Raw genomic sequence first — 18,770 nt, 5'->3', positions numbered from 1 at the left:
TTAACAGTAAATGAACAAGTAGATTAATAATTAATTTTCTACCACTTGTCCTTAATAATGTTGACAAAAGAATAGAATTGAGAATGATACAATATGATACTGCATTCATCAGAAGACTAAACTAGGAGCCTTTGTTTGCTTACTTACTAATAAAAGACAAGTTGTCTTGAATGTTCACTATTTTATTTAAGGAGAAACTTGCAATAAGAAACATATTTTTAATTCACATAATTTTATTTTACCATTAAAGTAAAGTTAACAATGCAATTTTGTGTGGTCCGCTTTATTTAGAAAAGTATCGAAATACATTTTGGTACCAATACCGGTACCAAAATATTGGTATCGGGACAACATTACTTTAGAGTAAAATAAAATTAATAAGTAGTCATCCAAATAGTAAGCATTCAGTGAAAAAAACTACTCAAGTATTGATAACTGGGGACTAACTTCTGGTTTATTCAGTATCTATATTTGAAATGGTACTAGCACTACGATCATAGTTGGTGTATGTGTGCATGCATGCTTGTGCATGTGAGAGAAAGAGACCCTGCTCAGCATGTACAAGCACTTTGAGATTTGTTGTATGAGTGAAAAGTGCAATACAAAAAAACTTTATTATTATTATTACTACAAAAGATGCACAATATACAGTCACTTATTAGATTAGATTTGATAGATAAGATAGTACTTTATTTATTCCTTCAGGAGAATTCCTTCTGGAAAATGACGTCATAACAACACTAATGTTAACATATGCGCAACTAAAACATAAAAATAAGAAAAACTTCTACAACTTAGTGCAACATGTTTACTCTAGCAGGCTAAAATGTGAACATTTCTACTGACACAGATGACAGCGCATTATATGAAGGTTATTTGTCCTATTTTGTAAGTAAATGTCGAAGAGTTGTGATGTGTTGCCTTCTTTGACATTATGTCACTTTCTACAGTGGGTAGTATGAGTGCGGTCAGGTGACTGAGAGGCTCTGTTGGATTGGTGAAATGAAATCAAACAGTGCTTAGGGTTGGTACCGAATTCGGTACTGTTGTAGGTATCGACTGAAGTCAGTCGATATTACCAGGAAACGCTTCACTTAAATATGCTGGTGCCATAATTCGATATCTTTTGTTACACGTCACATTCAGTTGCAGACTCAGAAGCACTTGTCAAAAACAAGCAGTCATTCACAGCAGACTCGGCTGGACTGCCTTTTTGTAAAGTTACAACTTCCCATGCCAACAGAGCACAAAGGAGGTGCTCAAAAGTAAGGCTCAATAAAAAAAAAAAAGCGCTGTTCGATGCTAATTTTATTGGATTTTCCATATACATGCTACAGATTAGCGGTTTTACTTTGCAATTTCAACGTCTCCAAATTTGGTAATCAAATATACAAATCAAGATGTATATTACATTTAAATTGCCAGTGTGTAATAAGTACAATACTTGCAGTTTAAAGACTCTGTAGGCCTGTGTAATACAAATACAAATAAACTAGCTTTTGAACACAAACCAAAGTACGGAAAATTGGAACCGGTATCAATTGCCAGGCATTTGGAATTGGTGTAGTATCATTTCAATTCAAATGTAAAAAGCACCCATCCCTTCTAGTGCTTATGTTAGATTGGTAGATCAGAATTGCTTACTGGAAGACATCTCTCTAACCAGCTAAAAATATGTTTTTGCAATCAATAGATTATGTAGAAATATAATGACGTCATAAATACATGTAGCAATCAAAATGGAAGTGAACTCAATGTAATGGCATAAAAGTAGTGTTTTCTTCTATACAAACATTCTCAAGTAAAAATAGAAAATATGTGGAATTAAAACTACTGTACTCTGACAAAGTACATTTCTTTCAAAAAGTGACTCAAAGGCCTACTGAAATAAGATTTTCTTATTTAAACGGGGATAGCAGGTCCATTCTATGTGTCATACTTGATCATTTTGCGATATTGCCATATTTTTGCTGAAAGGATTTAGTAGAGAACATCCACGAAAAACTTTGCAACTAGAGAAAAGCCCTGCCTCTACCGGAAGTCGCAGACGATGACGTCACATGTTGATGGCTCCTCACATATTCACATTGATTTTAATGGGAGCCTCCAACAAAAACAGCTATTCACACCGAGAAAACAACAATTTCCCCATTAATTTGAGCGAGAATGAAAGATTCGTGTTTGAGGATATTGATAGCGACGGACCAGAAAAGAAAAAAAAAACGCGATTGCAATCGCATTGCATTGAGAGGGATTCATATGTTTTTAGAGACATTTACTAGGATACTTCTGGGAAATCCCTTATCTGTCTATTGTGTTGTTAGTGTTTTAGTGAGTTTAACAGTACCTGATAGTCGGAAGAATTTCTCCACGGCCGGGTGTTGACGCGCAGTGTCTCAGGGAAGTCGACGGCAGCTGTATGGGAGGCACAAGCTCAGCTGATATCCGGTAAGAGGCGACTTTTTAACCACAATTTTCTCACCGAAACCTGCTGGTTGACATTCGGTTGGGATCCATGTTCACTGTGATCCATAGTAAAGTTTCACGTCCGTGAATTTTAAACAAGGAATCACCATGTGTTCGTGTGGCTAAAGGCTAAAGCTTCCCAACTCCGTCTTTCTACTTTGACTTCTCCAATAATAATTGAATAAATTGCAAAAGATTCAGCAACACAGATGTCCAAAATACTGTGTAATTATGCCGTTAAAACAGACGACTTTTAGCTGTGTGTGTGTGCAGCGCTCATTCATAACAGCCCGTGACGTCACGCGTACACGTCATCATTACGCGACATTTTCAAGAAAAAAGTGCCGGGAAATTTAAAATTGCAATATAGTAAACTAAAAAGGCCGTATTGGCATGTGTTGCAATGTTAATATTTCATCATTGATGTATAAACTATCATACTGCGTGGTGGCTAGTAGTGGGTTTCAGTAGGCCTTTAAATAAATGTAACTGAGTGAGTGTAGGGTGTTATTACGCACCCCTATATTTGGCCATACGATAATCGAAGCAGTATTGTGTGAAAACCATGACAAAAATGTTGTCAAAAACCCAAAGCCTATGAAAAGCGTGTACAAAAACTGAAGTACCACTGTAGTAATATTTATGTACTGTATATATTAACACAAAAACAAAGGGTTACTGTCAAAAAATAAATACTTTCACCACGACAATAACACTCTTTTTTTTCCACATGTATCACTACCCTCAGTCTAATATGAACAATCAATCCATCCCTCTGTCTATGAGGACCTAAAGCAGAACAAACGACAATCTGCAGGTCAAAGGTTAATTAGTAAAGCTCAGTAGACTTCTTCATGGCAAGTGAACAATAACACATTTAAATATGTTGTTTTTGACAAGAACACAGTTATTCTCAACCCACACTCATCTTTATCAGCTCTGTGAATATATTACTTTTGAACAAAAGACTCCTTATCAGTCATTGCCTGACCCGGAAATATTTTAATGAAACGGCAGCTTTAATTTCTGTCTGGTAGGAGTCAAAGTTCATTCTCCTTGGTCTTCAATAATAAGCTGTAACATCACTCAACCTCGAAGTGCAAGAAAAGCTTCATCAACGACTGCTGCGTAACATGGAGATGTTGACCAATGGCCCATGAGGGACAAAACTGACACGCTGATGTTTACCTGTGTCAGACAAAGACAACATTATACATTAATGACGTTTTGAAATGCACCTGCTAGTTCTAAGCCAAACGAGTGGATCACCTTTCATGGGAGACAATGGAAGGTGTTTGCACATTGTGATCAATGAAAAAGACCTTGACGTCATGTGTGTTACTGCCTTGTTTGTTCGTTTTGACTCATGTTTCTGGAAGTTCACGTGCAAACTAGTATGTTTTTTGTGAATGTTTTCTTACTTTAATGGTACCAACCCAACATGGAATGTGTGCAATAGTTTATAACGTCTCAGGGCGTGGTTCCGTTAATGTGCATGAACGGAGAGCAAAGCACTTATCTCCTGTTTATCTCCACGACCCTTGGACTGGCTGACTTACAATGACAAAGGTGTTTGCCGATTCATCATCGAAAGCAAAACTAGCTATTGCTTGCACATTTGCGTGTGATTTTCACCAGAGTCATAAGTACAATGGGCCCTATGAGAGGTAGTCTGTCGTTTGTTCTGTTTTCTTATGGTGTTGTAGCAACAAGCATACTGTGTCTCATTATCAGCTGTTATGAAGGGGTTGAGTTATAGGAGGCAGTGTTTTTTCCCTGCTAGCAGAGCTGTGTTAAGAGAATGGACAACTAAACAACAGATGCCATGTTGGGCACCAAGGACGTCTGCAGCTGTGCCCGGAAGCATGCAATCACAGTTGTTTTGCACTCCAGGTCATAAACTTGCAATAAAACATGCTTTTTTTTTTCGTCAAAGTATAATTTGGGGGGCAATTTTGCAGCAGTATTTGATGCACTCCACTGTATACGTTCATGCAGTGTTTAGTGACCATGAGGCTGTGAAACACGCTCCCATCGGCGCAATAAAAAATACACAGAATGACCCAGAAGAAAGTTATATTTCCTTAATTTTGCCAAAATCTTTATTAGCTTTGACCCAACAATTTTGGGGAAATGATGAATTATGTGTAAATAATGCCAGCTGCGGTGGTTGCCTCCAATGTATTGTTTGTAATCACTGCACTGTGTCTGTGCTTTTACTTTAGTTTTTTTGAATATTTTTCGTAGATTTTGCTGCATGACTTCTGGATTTTTTTTATCACCATAATTGAATAATGAGATAATGCTTCTTTTTACTGCAGTATTTATTAGTTAAGTTTGGGTTACTAGTGACACGTGCAGAAAATGTGCAATTTTGAAGCCAACTTTTGTCAGGCAAATAATTCACTGTTACTGAGAGTCTGATATACCACAATTCCCATGTGTATGTGTATGTCAGGGTGTCCGCAGGGTCTTAAAAAGTCTTAAATCCAACAATTTGAATTTAGGGTCTTAAAATGTCTAAAATGATCCTAAAATCTCATAAAATTCTTAAATCCGATTTTGAAAAGTCTTAAAAATCTATCAATGTTACCTTTATTTAAAGTGTGCATAAACTTCAGCCTTTCTTTAAAATGTTTCTATTTTTGAGGACGATATAACGTAAGTACAAAAAGGACCTGAGGTCAGAATTAATTGTGCACCACCAACTGTGCTGTGCGCGCAAAGAAATGTGTTCTTGCAGCGGAGAAAACTAAACAAAAGCCCGCATCAAAGCCGAATGACTTGCATAGGATGGGTAAGTGCAAGGTCAACAGTTTGTGGCACCAGAACGATCATATCAATGCTTGCTTGAAGCTGGTTGATGGAAACGTATAAAGTTTTTAGGACCTGGATGTGGAGCCATCGAGGAGGGCAGCGTTTGGAAACATTATGGGGAAAGGGAAATAAATGAGGGCAGCACGGTGGAAGAGAGGGGTTAAAGGCCTACTGAAATGAGATTTTCCTATTTAAACGGGGATAGCAGGTCCATTCTATGTGTCATACCTGATCATTTCGCAATATCACCGTATTTTTGCTGAAAAGATTTAGTAGAGAACATCCCCGCGACCCCAAAAGGGAACAAGCGGTAGAAAATGGATGGATGGGCATCCACGATAAAGTTCGCAACTTTTGGTGCTGATAAAAAAGCCTTGCCTGTACCGGAAGTCGCATACGATGACGTCGCAAGGGTGAGGGCTCCTCACATATTCACATTGTTTATAATGGGAGCCTCCAGCGGCAAGAGCTATTTGGACCGAGAAAACTGAAATTTCTCCATTAATTTGAGCGAGGAAGAAAGATTTGTGGATGATGATATTGATAGCGAAGGACTAGAAAAAAAAAAGTTTAAAAAAAAAAAAGTAAAAAAAAACGAAAACGATTGCATTGGGACGGATTCAGATGTTTTTAGACACATTTACTGGGAAATCCCTTATCTTTCTATTGTGTTGTTAGTGTTTTAGTGAGATTAAATAGTACCTGATAGTTGGAGGGTGTGTGTCCACGGGTGTCTTGACGCCAGTCTCTGAGGGAAGTCGTCGGCAGCTGCATGGACGGCGCAAGCTCAGCTGATGTCCGGTAAGAAGCGACTTTTTACCACAATTTTCTCACCGAAACCTGCCGGTTGACAAGTAGTCGGGATCCATGTTCGCTTGACCGCTCTGATCCATAGTAAAGCTTCACCTCCGGGAATTTTAAACAAGGAATCACCCTGTGTTTTACTATCATTATTTTCACTCCATGTATTATTTGTTAATTAAATGATAAATGGGTTGTACTTGTATAGCGCTTTTCTACCTTCAAGGTACTCAAAGCGCTTTGACACTACTTCCACATTCACCCATTCACACACACAAGGCGCTAAACAGCACCCATCAGGAGCAAGGGTGAAGTGTCTTGCTCAGGACACAACGGACGTGACGAGGTTGGTACTAGGTGGGGATTGAACCAGGGTCCCTCAGGTTGCACACGGCCACTTTCCCACTGCGCCACGCCGACCCTGTGTCCTTGTATTTTATTGGATTTATTAGTATTTGTTGTTCCTTAATCAATCCAACAAACCAATACCCACCAATAGGAGGAGGCTGCAGTAAAGCTGGTCAGGGATATGCATGATGAGCAACACTCTTTGCATGACCTGCTACCTCCAACACGAGGCAGCCGCCCTGCTAGGACATTGAGGAACCAACATAAGCTGGCTGAACCCGAGCCCAAAGCTTAAAACTCTACCCTGCACACTGCAATTAAGCTGTATAATTAAATAAGTAATACAGTCATATACCAGAATGCTAATAGTTTCCATGCTGCTGCTGCCCTGAAAATGTTTTTTTTTTACTTTTTTATTTTTTTATATAAAATACTGTCTGTTTTTTTCATTTTTTTATTTTTGTTTGTTTGATATTTATTGTCAAGTTCAGCTGTTTTTTCAGTGGGAGCGTGGCTCCACTGAAAGCATTAATTAATAAAGTCAAGCCAAGTCGATACCATAATAATGCAATTCCAATTCCAAAACCAAACGCAACCCAGCAACATTCAGAATAGCAATCAACAGAGCAATTGAGAGGACACACAAACATGACACAAAATAATCTAAAAGTAGTCCAACAAAAATTAATAATAGCAATAAAAGTATCAATATTAATAACAATTCTAACAGTGATTAGAAATCCCTCATTGACATTATCCTCACAGCCATTTATAAAAAAAATTAAAACATTAAAAAAATGAACAATAGTGTCACAGTGGCTTACACTTGCATCACATCTCATAAGCTTGAAATTTTTGGTTCATTTAATAGTTAAAATAAATGTAAATAATGAATCCCATATTCCAGTATAAGACTCATTATTATCTAAACTAAATACAATTGTGTCTACTGATTATACTACTAAATTTTATTTTGAAATATATTTAAAAAATATATTTCATATTAGCTCTCAATTTACCGGTCGAGCTACGTTCCCATCCTCACCTATGGTCATGAGCTTTGGGTCATGACCGAAAGGATAAGATCACGGGTACAAGCGGCCGAAATGAGTTTCCTCTGCTGTGTGGCGGGGCTCTCCCTTAGAGATAGGGTGAGAAGCTCTGCCATCCGGGAGGAGCTTAAAGTAAAGCCGCTGCTCCTCCACATCGAGAGGAGCCAGATGATGTGGTTCGGGCATCTGGTCAGGATGCCACCAGAACGCCTCCCGAGGGAGGTGTTTAGGGCCCGGGGAAGACCCAGGACACTTTAGGAAGACTGTCTCCCGGCTGGCCTGGGAACGCCTCGGGATCCCCCAGGAAGAGCTAGACGAAGTGGCTGGGGAGAGGGAAGTCTGGGCTTCCCTGCTTAGGCTGCTGCCCCCGCGAAACGCCTCCCGAGGGGGGTGTTTAGGGCCCGGGGAAGACCCAGGACACTTTAGGAAGACTGTCTCCCGGCTGGCCTGGGAACGCCTCGGGATCCCCCAGGAAGAGCTAGACGAAGTGGCTGGGGAGAGGGAAGTCTGGGCTTCCCTGCTTAGGCTGCTGCCCCCGCGAAACGCCTCCCGAGGGGGGTGTTTAGGGCCCGGGGAAGACCCAGGACACTTTAGGAAGACTATGTCTCCCGGCTGGCCTGGGAACGCCTCGGGATCCCCCAGGAAGAGCTAGACGAAGTGGCTGGGAAGTCTGGGCTGGATGGATGGATGGATTTTATATTATTTTTTTAGGTGACATTCATTTTAGTTCTCATGTCTTGTTATTGTCAAAAATGCTGCTTTTTTTTTCTTCTTTTCTGGTGTAAAGCACTTTGCCTGTCCATGAAAAGTGTTGCATGAGTAAAATGTGATCGATTGTTCCACTGAAGAAGACGAATGGATGGCGTGTGAAGTCCAACAACTCACTTCTTGTCTGTGAGCCAATGCCATCAGCACACTTGCCGACCTGCTGCTGAGAAGTGACTTGTTTTCCAAAATTACATCATGAGGCAGAAATGATTAATGGCCTCAAATCGGATAAGAGGATTTGGTCGAGCATGTCTATTTCAATCATGTTGTGATGAAATGGATACAGCGTCAAGCGTGCACTTAGTTTTCTATCCCCCTGACATGTTTGTGTTTTGAGGCCCGACACATCGCTTGTTTTATTTGAGGGGCCGAACATCTCGCCGGCTGTCAAATGGAAGGCCGGCAGATGGTCTTTACTCTCTGGCTTTCCATCGCCGTTCTTCCGTCCTCCTGTTTTCCATGTCTGGCTCGCTTCCAGCTTGTTTGCTCTTAGAGAAATTGCTCCTCAGAACCTTCTACAGTACAAGTGTGGCTCTTCAAATACCAAGGCAGAGCTCAGCCTCGCTGCCACTTGAATCCGTCTTTCTGCGGTCATCTGGTTTACTTTGTGAGGCCTGTACTTCTCTCTCAATCAATGGCATAGAAACTGAAAACAGCTCAGGTTATTTCCGGGGCCCCATACAGGAGACTACTAAAGCGCCCCCATCACACTGTATACCCAACGTCCCCTTCCAATACGCAACTAATTATTGCATCAATTTGGTTAAAACCAGCCTTTCAAAAGAAAAGTACCGTATTGCCGCCGGGGCGCAAATTAATTTAAAACCTCTTCTCACTCCCGCGCTTACCAAAGGCATGCGGTAAAAGTTAGCAGGCGCTAATTATTTCAAAACCTCTTATCACTACGACACTTACCAAAGGCATGCAGTAAAAATTTGAGTGTGATGTAAGCTTGGACCTTAAATCCTACTGAATAGCTCTTAATCTTCTTTTCTTTATGCGATTTCAAATTACCGGTATTCAAATCAGCCTCCTCCATTTTGAAAATGATGACAGGGGAAGTGTCACTCGTGACGTCAAGAGTTTGACCAGGCGGTAATACTAAATGAATGGATGGTAGGGGTGTAACGGTACACAAAAATTTCGGTTCGGTACATACCTCGGTTTAGAGGTCACGGTTCGGTTCATTTTCGGTACAGTAAGAAAACAACAAAATATAAATTTTTGGGTTATTTATTTACCAAATTAATAAACAATGGCTTTATCCTTTTAACATTGGGAACACTATAATAATTCTGCTCACGTTAATCCACATTAAACTGCCTCAAGTTGTTGCTTTGATTAAATAAAATGAAAAAACCTTTCTTCTACATATAAAAAGTGCAACATTAAACAATTTCCATTGAAACTGTTTAATGTCAACTCATCATGCTTAATTTATTACAGCATTTGGGAAGCCTGTAGTTGACTTTTATTATGTAAATGTTGTATTTTTATCAACATGTGATAGCAGGGACCCTGCTATTCAAAACTAGGCTGCTACATTAGTAATGATTCATGTAACTATAGCTGAAAAAATAGTACAATTGCAATAGGAGAGAGTATTCATCCCTAAACACAATGGAGTTCAATGAAATAACAGACAGACAGGGCTTTGCTGCCCCTAAAACACGCACACACACGCACACACAGCAAAATGAGCTAACGTTACGCTAAAAGCTAATTAGCCCTCACCTCAAACCTATACTGTGAGCTAGCTGAGCTGCAGTGTAAGTTTCTAGAAGGTCAACGGGCTCATAGTGATGTTAGTAATAGTTGTGACCTGGAAGTGTTTAGTATAATTTGGGTAGAGTGCGCTGCTCCCCTGCTCAAATAATATCTCTGCTCGATGCTGAAGCATTGACTACATCGCTCTGAAGTCTGAATACGCACTGCTGATTGGCTGTTACATCGCTCTGAATACGCACTGCTGATTGGCTTTGTATGTAACCAATCAGATGGTTGTGTGGGCGGGACAATGCTAGCTGCTGAGACAGAGCCACAGAGGAAGAAAGCAGAGTAGCTTGTGAAGACTTCTGCTTCTAAACTCGTTCGGTACGCCTGCGTGCCGAACCGAAACCCCCGTACCAAAACGGTTCAATACAAATACATGTACCGTTACACCCCGAATGGATGGATTAATGCGCTAGCATGCGCTAATTATTTTGCGAAGCGAGTTTGACCCGGCAGTAATTCAAGGCAGGCTCATACTATAGGAAATACGGTAATTTAGTTTTTGACTTTTTAAAGATGAGATTAACAGACGTGCTAAACTCAAGACCCGGGGGCCGTATCTGGCCCACCACATCATTTTACGTAGTCCGCAAAAGCCTGAAAATAATGTGTCAATAAATTACTTGACAGTAAAAAGTACACGTACTGCATGCAATTACATGTCTTTTAACTTTATTATTATCTAATAATGTACTGTATTTTTCTGACTATAAGTCGCAATTTTTTTCATAGTTTGGCCGGGGGTGCGACTTATATTCTGGAGCGACTTATGTATAAAATCATTAACAAATTACCGTAAAATATCAAATATTACGATTTATCTCATTTGCGGAAGAGACGAAGAAAATGTCAGCAATCGTCACACACACGTCACAATAGTCACACACACGTCAACCAATAAGAATTTGGCAGGGGAGGGTCATGGCAGAAGTGCATTGTGGGTCATGGAATGCTAACTGCTATATGCTATATGCTACTGCCGTAGCTATTAAAATGGATCATTTCATCGTTGGCGGTAACTTATAAAAACTGAGAAGGGCTGAACAAAAATGGCACCAAAAAGGAGATCATGTACTACGATTACAAGCTGGACATAGTGAAATATGCAGCAGAAAACGACAAAAGGGAGCGGCGCATACCTTTGGAGTTGGCAGAGTTGTTCAGAAGCGACATTGAGGAAGAAGATTTCATTGGATTTATCGATTAGAAGTGACAGATTGTTTGGTAAACGTATAGCATGTTCTATATGTTATAGTTATGTTCAATGAGAGGCAAAGTAAAACTTGTACATAACTTTCTCCTACGCTTTGATTGGTCTATGGATTGTGTTTATTTGGAACATGCATGCATACAAGATAATACATCATCATTTCCAGTTTCTCTTTTCAACATGTTGGAAAAGAAGTAGGAAGAAGCAGATCTTATTCAGTGGTACCCCTTTTCTTTTACATAACAATTGCTAGCACTTTTGGTCACTTCCTGTTCTCAATTTGTTAACAATATACTCCATTTATATTAAAATAATAATAATAACAATAATAAATAGTGAGGTAAGTTGTATATCATATGGTGAAATCATTAAGATTATCAATACGTTTAAAATGTTTATCATGGTTCTTCTTTGTACTTTGTAAACACTTTGAGTTTGAACAGCTTCTTAGAGAGGATCATGTTAGTACATTCATGTTGAATGTATTTACCTAATCTATTCCATAATTTAATTCCACATACTGATATACTAAAGGTATTAAAGGCCTACTGAAACTCACTACTAGCCACCACGCAGTCTGATAGTTTATATATCAATGATGAAATATTAACATTGCAACACATGCCAATACGGCCTTTTTAGTTTACTAAATTACAATTTTAAATTTCCCGGGAGTTTCGTCTCGAAAACGTGTAATGATGAAAGTAATAATTTGCTTTTTGCATCATTTTAGCTGTCTGCAAATATAAAATGGAATTAAGATGTCTATGTTTCTTTACTTCCATACTGTACTTACATGGCAGAAATAACAACGTCAAGCTTTACACAAATGAGGAAGTGAGAAATGCACTGCGTCAAGGAGCGTGACATCCCCGACCCTTGCTGAACAACAGGCCGGGTGTGGCATGCAGGCCTAAAGACCTCCAGGGTCCACGCCTTCCATAAAATGATCTCATTCTGCAGGACGCTGTGGCCTCTTCCACATGAAGGCTCCAGAGCAGGTGTCCAGTTGCCTGCTTTTGTGTGTGTGTGTGTGTGTGTGTGTGTGCGTGCGTGTGCGCGTGTGCGTGTGTGTGTGCGTGTGTGTGTGCTGCAGTTCTGCTCAGCCTTTGCTCAAAAACCTTCATTGAAGACTCAGCAGGGACATCTAGTGACTGGAACTGAAGTTGCAGATGACTAGAACTAACGTACAGTAGGGTTTTACAATGATATATGTATGCATTTGGGAATAAACAGTGTTAACATATATATTGCACTCATATTGCACTTCATTCAATATACTGTACTATATACTAATTAACATTTCTGGTATTATCACCGAGTTGGTGCGATTTGATTAAATAAAATGTTTAAAAAAGAAGAATACATTAGTAAGCTTAGTAGGTTTTTCTTGATTTTTCCCAAGCTAGTGAAGTCTTCAGCCCCCTCTGTGATGCATGTCTCACACTTTCAAAGTCAATGCTTATAGCACTTAATTATCCAGTTAATTATAACTTGTAAGGTGCTGTGGAAATTGATTACATGTATGATGAGTTTTAATCGTCCATCCATTGTCTACTGCTTGTCCCGTTCGGCATGCCTTACTAATTTAATCCATAAACTTTTCACAGCACTTCAATTTTCACAGATTTTGTTATGTTACAGCCTTCTTCCAAAATGGAATACATACATTTTTGTCCTCAAAATTGTACATCAAATAACCAATTATGACAATGTTTTTTTGTTTGTTTTTATTGTAAATTCATAAAAAATAAAAATAAAAAATAAATGCAAGATTCTGCATCTTTGTCAGCAATTACAGCCAAAAGTATTTTTGAATATTATAGCACAAACTTGGCACACCTATCTTTGGGCAGTTTTGGTCATTCCTTTTTGCAGCATCTCTCAAACTCCATCAGGTTGGATGAAAAACGTTCGTTTTCATCCATGATGTCTATTTACATGGCTGCATTCATCTTAGTCTAGTCAGGAAGGTGACCAAGAACCCGATGGCCACTCTCTTTGGAGTGAGGAGAACCTTCCAGAAGGACAATCATCCCTGCAGCAATCCACCAATCAGGCCTGTATGGTAGAGTGGCCGTCGTAAAAGTTTGCCAAAATGCACCTAAAAGACCTTCAGACCATGAGAAACAGAATTCTCTGGTCTGGTGAGACAAAGATTGAACTCTTACTCGAACTCGGCATCACGTTTGGAGGAAACCAGGCACCGCTCAATACCATGCTTCAGTGTAGCATGAGGGTGGCAGTATCATGCTGTAGGGATGTTATTCAGCGGGAGCGACAGGGAAACTAGTCAGGCTAGAGGGAAAGATGAATGCAAAAATGTACAGAGACATTCTGGATGAAAACCAACCATGGAGCTTGAGAGGTGCTGCAAATAAAAAGGGGAAAGACGATTGGGCGAAACTGCCCAAAGATAAATGTGCCGAGCTAGTAGCATCATATTCAAAATGACTTGAGGCTGTAATTGCTGCTAAAAGTGTATCAACAAAGTATTGAGTAAATAATGTGAATACTTGTGTACATGTGTTTCTTTTATATACATTTTGCAAGATTAAAAAATAAAAAAAGAATAAAAAATATTTTCACATTGTCTTAAAGGCCTACTGAAACCCACTACTAGCCACCACGCAGTCTGATAGTTTATATATCAATGATGAAATATTAACATTGCAACACATGCCAATACGGCCTTTTTAATTTACTAAATTGCAATTTAAAATTTCCCTGGAGTTTTTTCTTGAAAACATCGCATAATGATGACGTGTACGCTTGACGTCACGGGCTGTTAGGAATATGAGCGCTGCACACACACACAGCTAAAAGTAGTCTGCTTTAATGGCATAATTACACAGTATTTTGGAGATCTGTGTTGCTGAATCTTTTGCAATTTGTTCAGTTAATATTGGAGAAGTCAAAGTAGAAAGATGGAGTTGGGAAGCTTTAGCCTTTAGCCACACAAACACACGGTGATTCCTTGTTTAAAATTCACGGAGGTGAAACTTTACTATGGATCAGAGCAGACATGTATCCCAACCAAATGTCAACCAGCAGGTTTAGGTGAGAAAATTGTGGTAAAAAGTCGCTTCTTACCGAAGTTCCGCTGAGCTTGCCCCGTCCATAAAGCTGCCGTCGACTTCCCTGAGACACTGCGCGTCAAGACACCCGTGGACACACACTTCCGACTATCAGGTAATATTAAACTCACTAAAACACTAGCAACACAATAGAAAGATAAGTGATTTCCCACAATTAACCTAGTAAATGTCTCTAAAAACATAATTTCGTCTCAATGCAATCGGTTTTTTTTTTTTTTTCTAGTCCGTCGCTATCAATATCCTCAAACACGAATCCTTCATCCTCGATCAAATTAATGGGGAAATTGTCGTTTTCTCGGTCCAAATAGCACTTTTTGTTGGAGGCTCCCATTAAAAACAATGTGAATATATGAGGAGCCTTCAACATGTGACGTCATCGTCTGCGACTTCCGGTAGAGACAGGGCTTTTCTCCAGTTGCGAACTTTATCGTGGATGTTTTCTACTGAATCCTTTCAGCAAAACATGGCAATATCGCGAAATGATCAAGTATGACACATAGAATGGACCTGCTATCCCCGTTTAAATAAGAAAATCTCATTTCAGTAGGCCTTTAACTTTAGAATTTTGAGGAGAAAAATGTATGTATTCCATTTTGGAATAAGGCTGTAACATAACAGTACTACCTTTGGAATGATGAAGCAGTTTCAATGTCATAGTTTGCTCCAGTGGGCGCTAGTGTGTCTTGGCATAGACTGAACACATTGGAACCGTGCCAAAAACAAGATGGCCAAAAGAAGTGCAAAGCAGCGGAGGAGTGTAGGAGTCTGTTTCTGTAGGAGAATCTTAAAATAAAAATAAAAAAAAGAGGACATCAAGCAATATATTTCTTCAGAAATATTAATGTTGTGATTTGAGCCGATTGTGAAGAATCATGTGTCATCTAGAATGGACATCCTGCATCGCTGCACTGTAAAGAAAAATATCTGTAGATTTCATGGTAAAATTCTGAGCTGCCAATTTTTTTTACAATTGTTGTTTTTACAGTGCATTACTGTGAATTGAAGAACGGTACAATTTTGAGAACTGAGCTAACAACATTTCACCGTAAAATATGTAAAAGTTGAATGTTTTTGCCATACCATTACTACACTGTTTAGATATGCTAAAATGTGTGAACACTTTGTTAAAAATCACTTAAAAACACATGTTGTAGTGTTCACAAAATCCTATTTTATTCAGTATTCACATCCAATCTGAGTTTCTGGACAATTCCTACAAACTCCTTGAAAATGTTTTAAAAATGATGTTGAATATAGTTGATAAATTATTAAAATCACTCCTTAAGTAGGTTATCATAATTTATGCATCATAGGGTTAAGTATACTTGGGGCGGTATTGCTCGGTTGGTAGAGTGACCGTGCCAGCAACTTGAGGGTTCCAGGTTCGAACCCAGCTTCTGCCATCCTAGTCACTGCCGTTGTGTCCTTGGGCAAGACACTTTACCCACCTGCTCCCAGTGCCACCCACACTGGTTTAAATGTAACTTAGATATTGGGTTTCACTATATAAAGCGCTTTGAGTCACTAGAGAAAAAGCGCTATATAAATATAATTCACTTCACGTCACACTATACTTAAGCGTGTTAATGATTGATCAAAACCTGCCAATTAAAAGGGTTTCCCATTTAGCTCCATAATAGGGCTAAGTTAACATGTTAATGTATGTGATTAAGATGAATACAATGATATAATTTTTAAATAGCACATTAATTGCAAATAAACTTAGATTAATCATGCACAATTTTGAGCGCACATGCTTTTTTTACCTTAACTGTGAATTTTTACGTGAAAGTGATCAGGTCAAAACATTCCTCAGTGCAGAGATGCGTGAGGAAACTGAAACGCTGGTAAATGCCACCTCAAAATAAACCCAAATGTGACTTTAGATACAACTGTGACCAACTTTTGAGCGAATAAATGAAGATTAAGTATATCATTCAAATAGTGAATCATATAAACGTTTGTACAGTTAAGTCTTGTCAAATTATTGGTGTCTTTTTTAAAGTTAACTAAATAATGCAAGTAAGTAATTTACCATGACTAATCCAAATTATGAAGTGTGATTAATGTGATTACACAAAAAAATTGCTGACAGCGCTAATTTAAATTTTTGAACATAAAGCAACAGTTTGATGCCAGGTATGCGGCATCAGGTGGAGTCAAACAGTCGAATACGACTGACATATTCCTTAATCAGTGGAAATAATTGACAAAAAAAGCAATCAAAAGTCATCATGGTTTACTGTTTCTCATCTTATAAATAACAGTCATTGATCTTGTCCCTGTAGAACATGGATTTCCGTGCGCATGTGTGTGTTTTTTAGAAAAAAAATACTTTACATCCATGTGCAGGTGTAGATTCGGCGTGGGTTATGTGTGGCGTTGCCGGGGTGTGATGTTGTCTATGATGCGGGGGCTGCAGTGGGTCATGTAATGCAGAGCAGGGTCCGAGTAGTTGAAGGGTGGAGGATTGTGTGCTTCTTGTACGTTGTCTGTTAACAGGTGAGGCAGACTGAAAGGAAAAAAAAATGTCACATTTTACTTTAACACACAAGAAGCGTTGGTGCTAAAAAGTTGCAATGGTTTGGAGGAATGTGCTTCACATGTATTTGTTCATTGGAGACAACTTGGCTAAAGTTTTTAAATGCATACATAAGACTATAGAAATGGGACCATCACCTCCCTGCTTGGCACTCAGCATCAAGGGTTGGAATTGGGGGTTAAAGGCCTACTGAAACCCACTACTACCGACCACGCAGTCTGATAGTTTTAATATCAATGATGAAATATTAACATTGCAACACATGCCAATACGGCCTTTTTAGTTTACTAAATTGCAATTTTAAATTTCCCGCGAGTTTCTTGTTGAAAACGTCGCGGAATGATGACGTGTACGTGTGACGTCACGTGTTGGAGGGGACATATTATGGCAGCATTGAACACGGCTAAAAGTCGTCTCCGTCCATGGCGTAATTACACAGTATTTTGGACATCTGTGTTGCTGAATCTTTTACAACTTGTTCATTTAATAATGGAGACTATAAAGAACAATGCTGTTGGTGAAAAGCGGTGGATTGCAGCTGTCTTTAGCACTGAGACACAGCCAGTGATTCTTTGTTTGTTGTTATAGCAGAGCAGTCAAGCGAACATGTTTTCTCTACGTCAACCAGCATGTCTTTGGGATGGGAAAATTGTGATATTTAAGTCTTACCGGAGAAATCAGTGGATTATGGGACTTCCTCCTGCAGTAGCTGTCAAAAAAGGCAGCTGTGAGCTTGGCTCCTAGACTTCTCTCTGAGACACTGCGTGTTCACCGCAGCCATCCGACCTCATGGTATGTCTTTACAATCTCACTAAAACACTATTAAAACAATAAGCAGCTAAGGCATGGGTGTCAAACTCTGGCCCGCGGGCCAAACCGTGTAATTTCACTTGGCCCTTGAGGCAATATCAAATTAACATTACAGCTGGCCCGCCGCTGTAACAGAATGACACATTTCGGGAGTACATTCGCACCGTAACACAACATAAACACAACAGAACAAATACCCAGAACGCCTTGCAGCACTAACTCTTCCGGGACGCTACAATATACACCCCCCGCTATCACCAAACCCCGTCCACCTCAACCCCACCGCCGAAAAGAGGCATTCAATTTTTATTTAAATTTTATTTTATACGCAATTGATATTTTTAAATTATTATTACTATTTTAAACTCGATTTTGCATGTCACTATAAAGTTATATAAACCTTGCTTGTTCAATATTCAATGCAAAACTTGTTTGGGTCCCTATTAAAAGGTTAATTTGGTCAACCTCGGCCCGCGGCTTTGTTCAGTTTAAAATTTTGGCCCACTCTGTATTTGAGTTTGACACCCATGAGCTAAGGGATCTTCCAGAATTATCCGAGTAAATGTGTCTAATTACATCTGAAACGCTCACACTGCCGCCGCCTGGAGCCGTCGCTTTTTTTTTCAATCAATCAATGTTTACTTATATAGCCCTAAATCAATATCGTAATTCACAAATCTTTCATCCTCGCTCAAATCAATGGGGAAATTGTCGCTTTCTCGGTCCGAATTGATCATACTGCTGGTGGCTCCCATTATAAACAATGTGAATATGTGTGGAGCCCTGCAACCAGTGACGTCACGCGCACATACTTCCGGTACAGGCAGGGCTTTTCTATTAGCGACCAAAAGTTGTGAAATTTCTCGTTGATGTTCTCTACTAAATCCTTTCAGCAAAAATATGGCAATATCGCAAAATGATCAAGTATGACACATAGAATGGACCTGCTATTCCCGTTTAAATAAGAAAATCTCATTTCAGTAGGCCTTTAAATCACCAAAATGATTCCCAGCGCGTCCACCGCTGCTGCTTATCGTTCCCCTCACCTCCCGGAGGGTGGAACAAGGGGATGGGTCAAATGCAGA

The 18,770-nt window shown here is 39.4% G+C and overlaps 1 protein-coding gene across 4 annotated transcripts in view; it reads right to left on the bottom strand.

Moving 5' to 3' along the window:
* Positions 1 to 16,557: 16,557 nt before the first annotated feature.
* Positions 16,558 to 18,770, bottom strand: part of si:ch73-105b23.6 (fibrillin-2) — a 33,569-nt gene continuing 31,356 nt past the window's right edge. For all 4 annotated transcript variants that reach the window (XM_061910929.1, XM_061910926.1, XM_061910927.1 and 1 more), the window contains one exon: positions 16,558 to 16,845. In XM_061910929.1, coding sequence (XP_061766913.1) covers positions 16,704 to 16,845 — 142 coding nt within the window. In that variant the 3' untranslated portion in view covers positions 16,558 to 16,703. The remainder of the gene's footprint in view (positions 16,846 to 18,770) is intronic.

This window comes from Nerophis ophidion, linkage group LG09, assembly GCF_033978795.1.
Source record: "Nerophis ophidion isolate RoL-2023_Sa linkage group LG09, RoL_Noph_v1.0, whole genome shotgun sequence".
In the NCBI taxonomy this organism is placed as follows: domain Eukaryota; kingdom Metazoa; phylum Chordata; class Actinopteri; order Syngnathiformes; family Syngnathidae; genus Nerophis; species Nerophis ophidion.
This window is presented reverse-complemented; position numbering and strand designations above follow the sequence as displayed.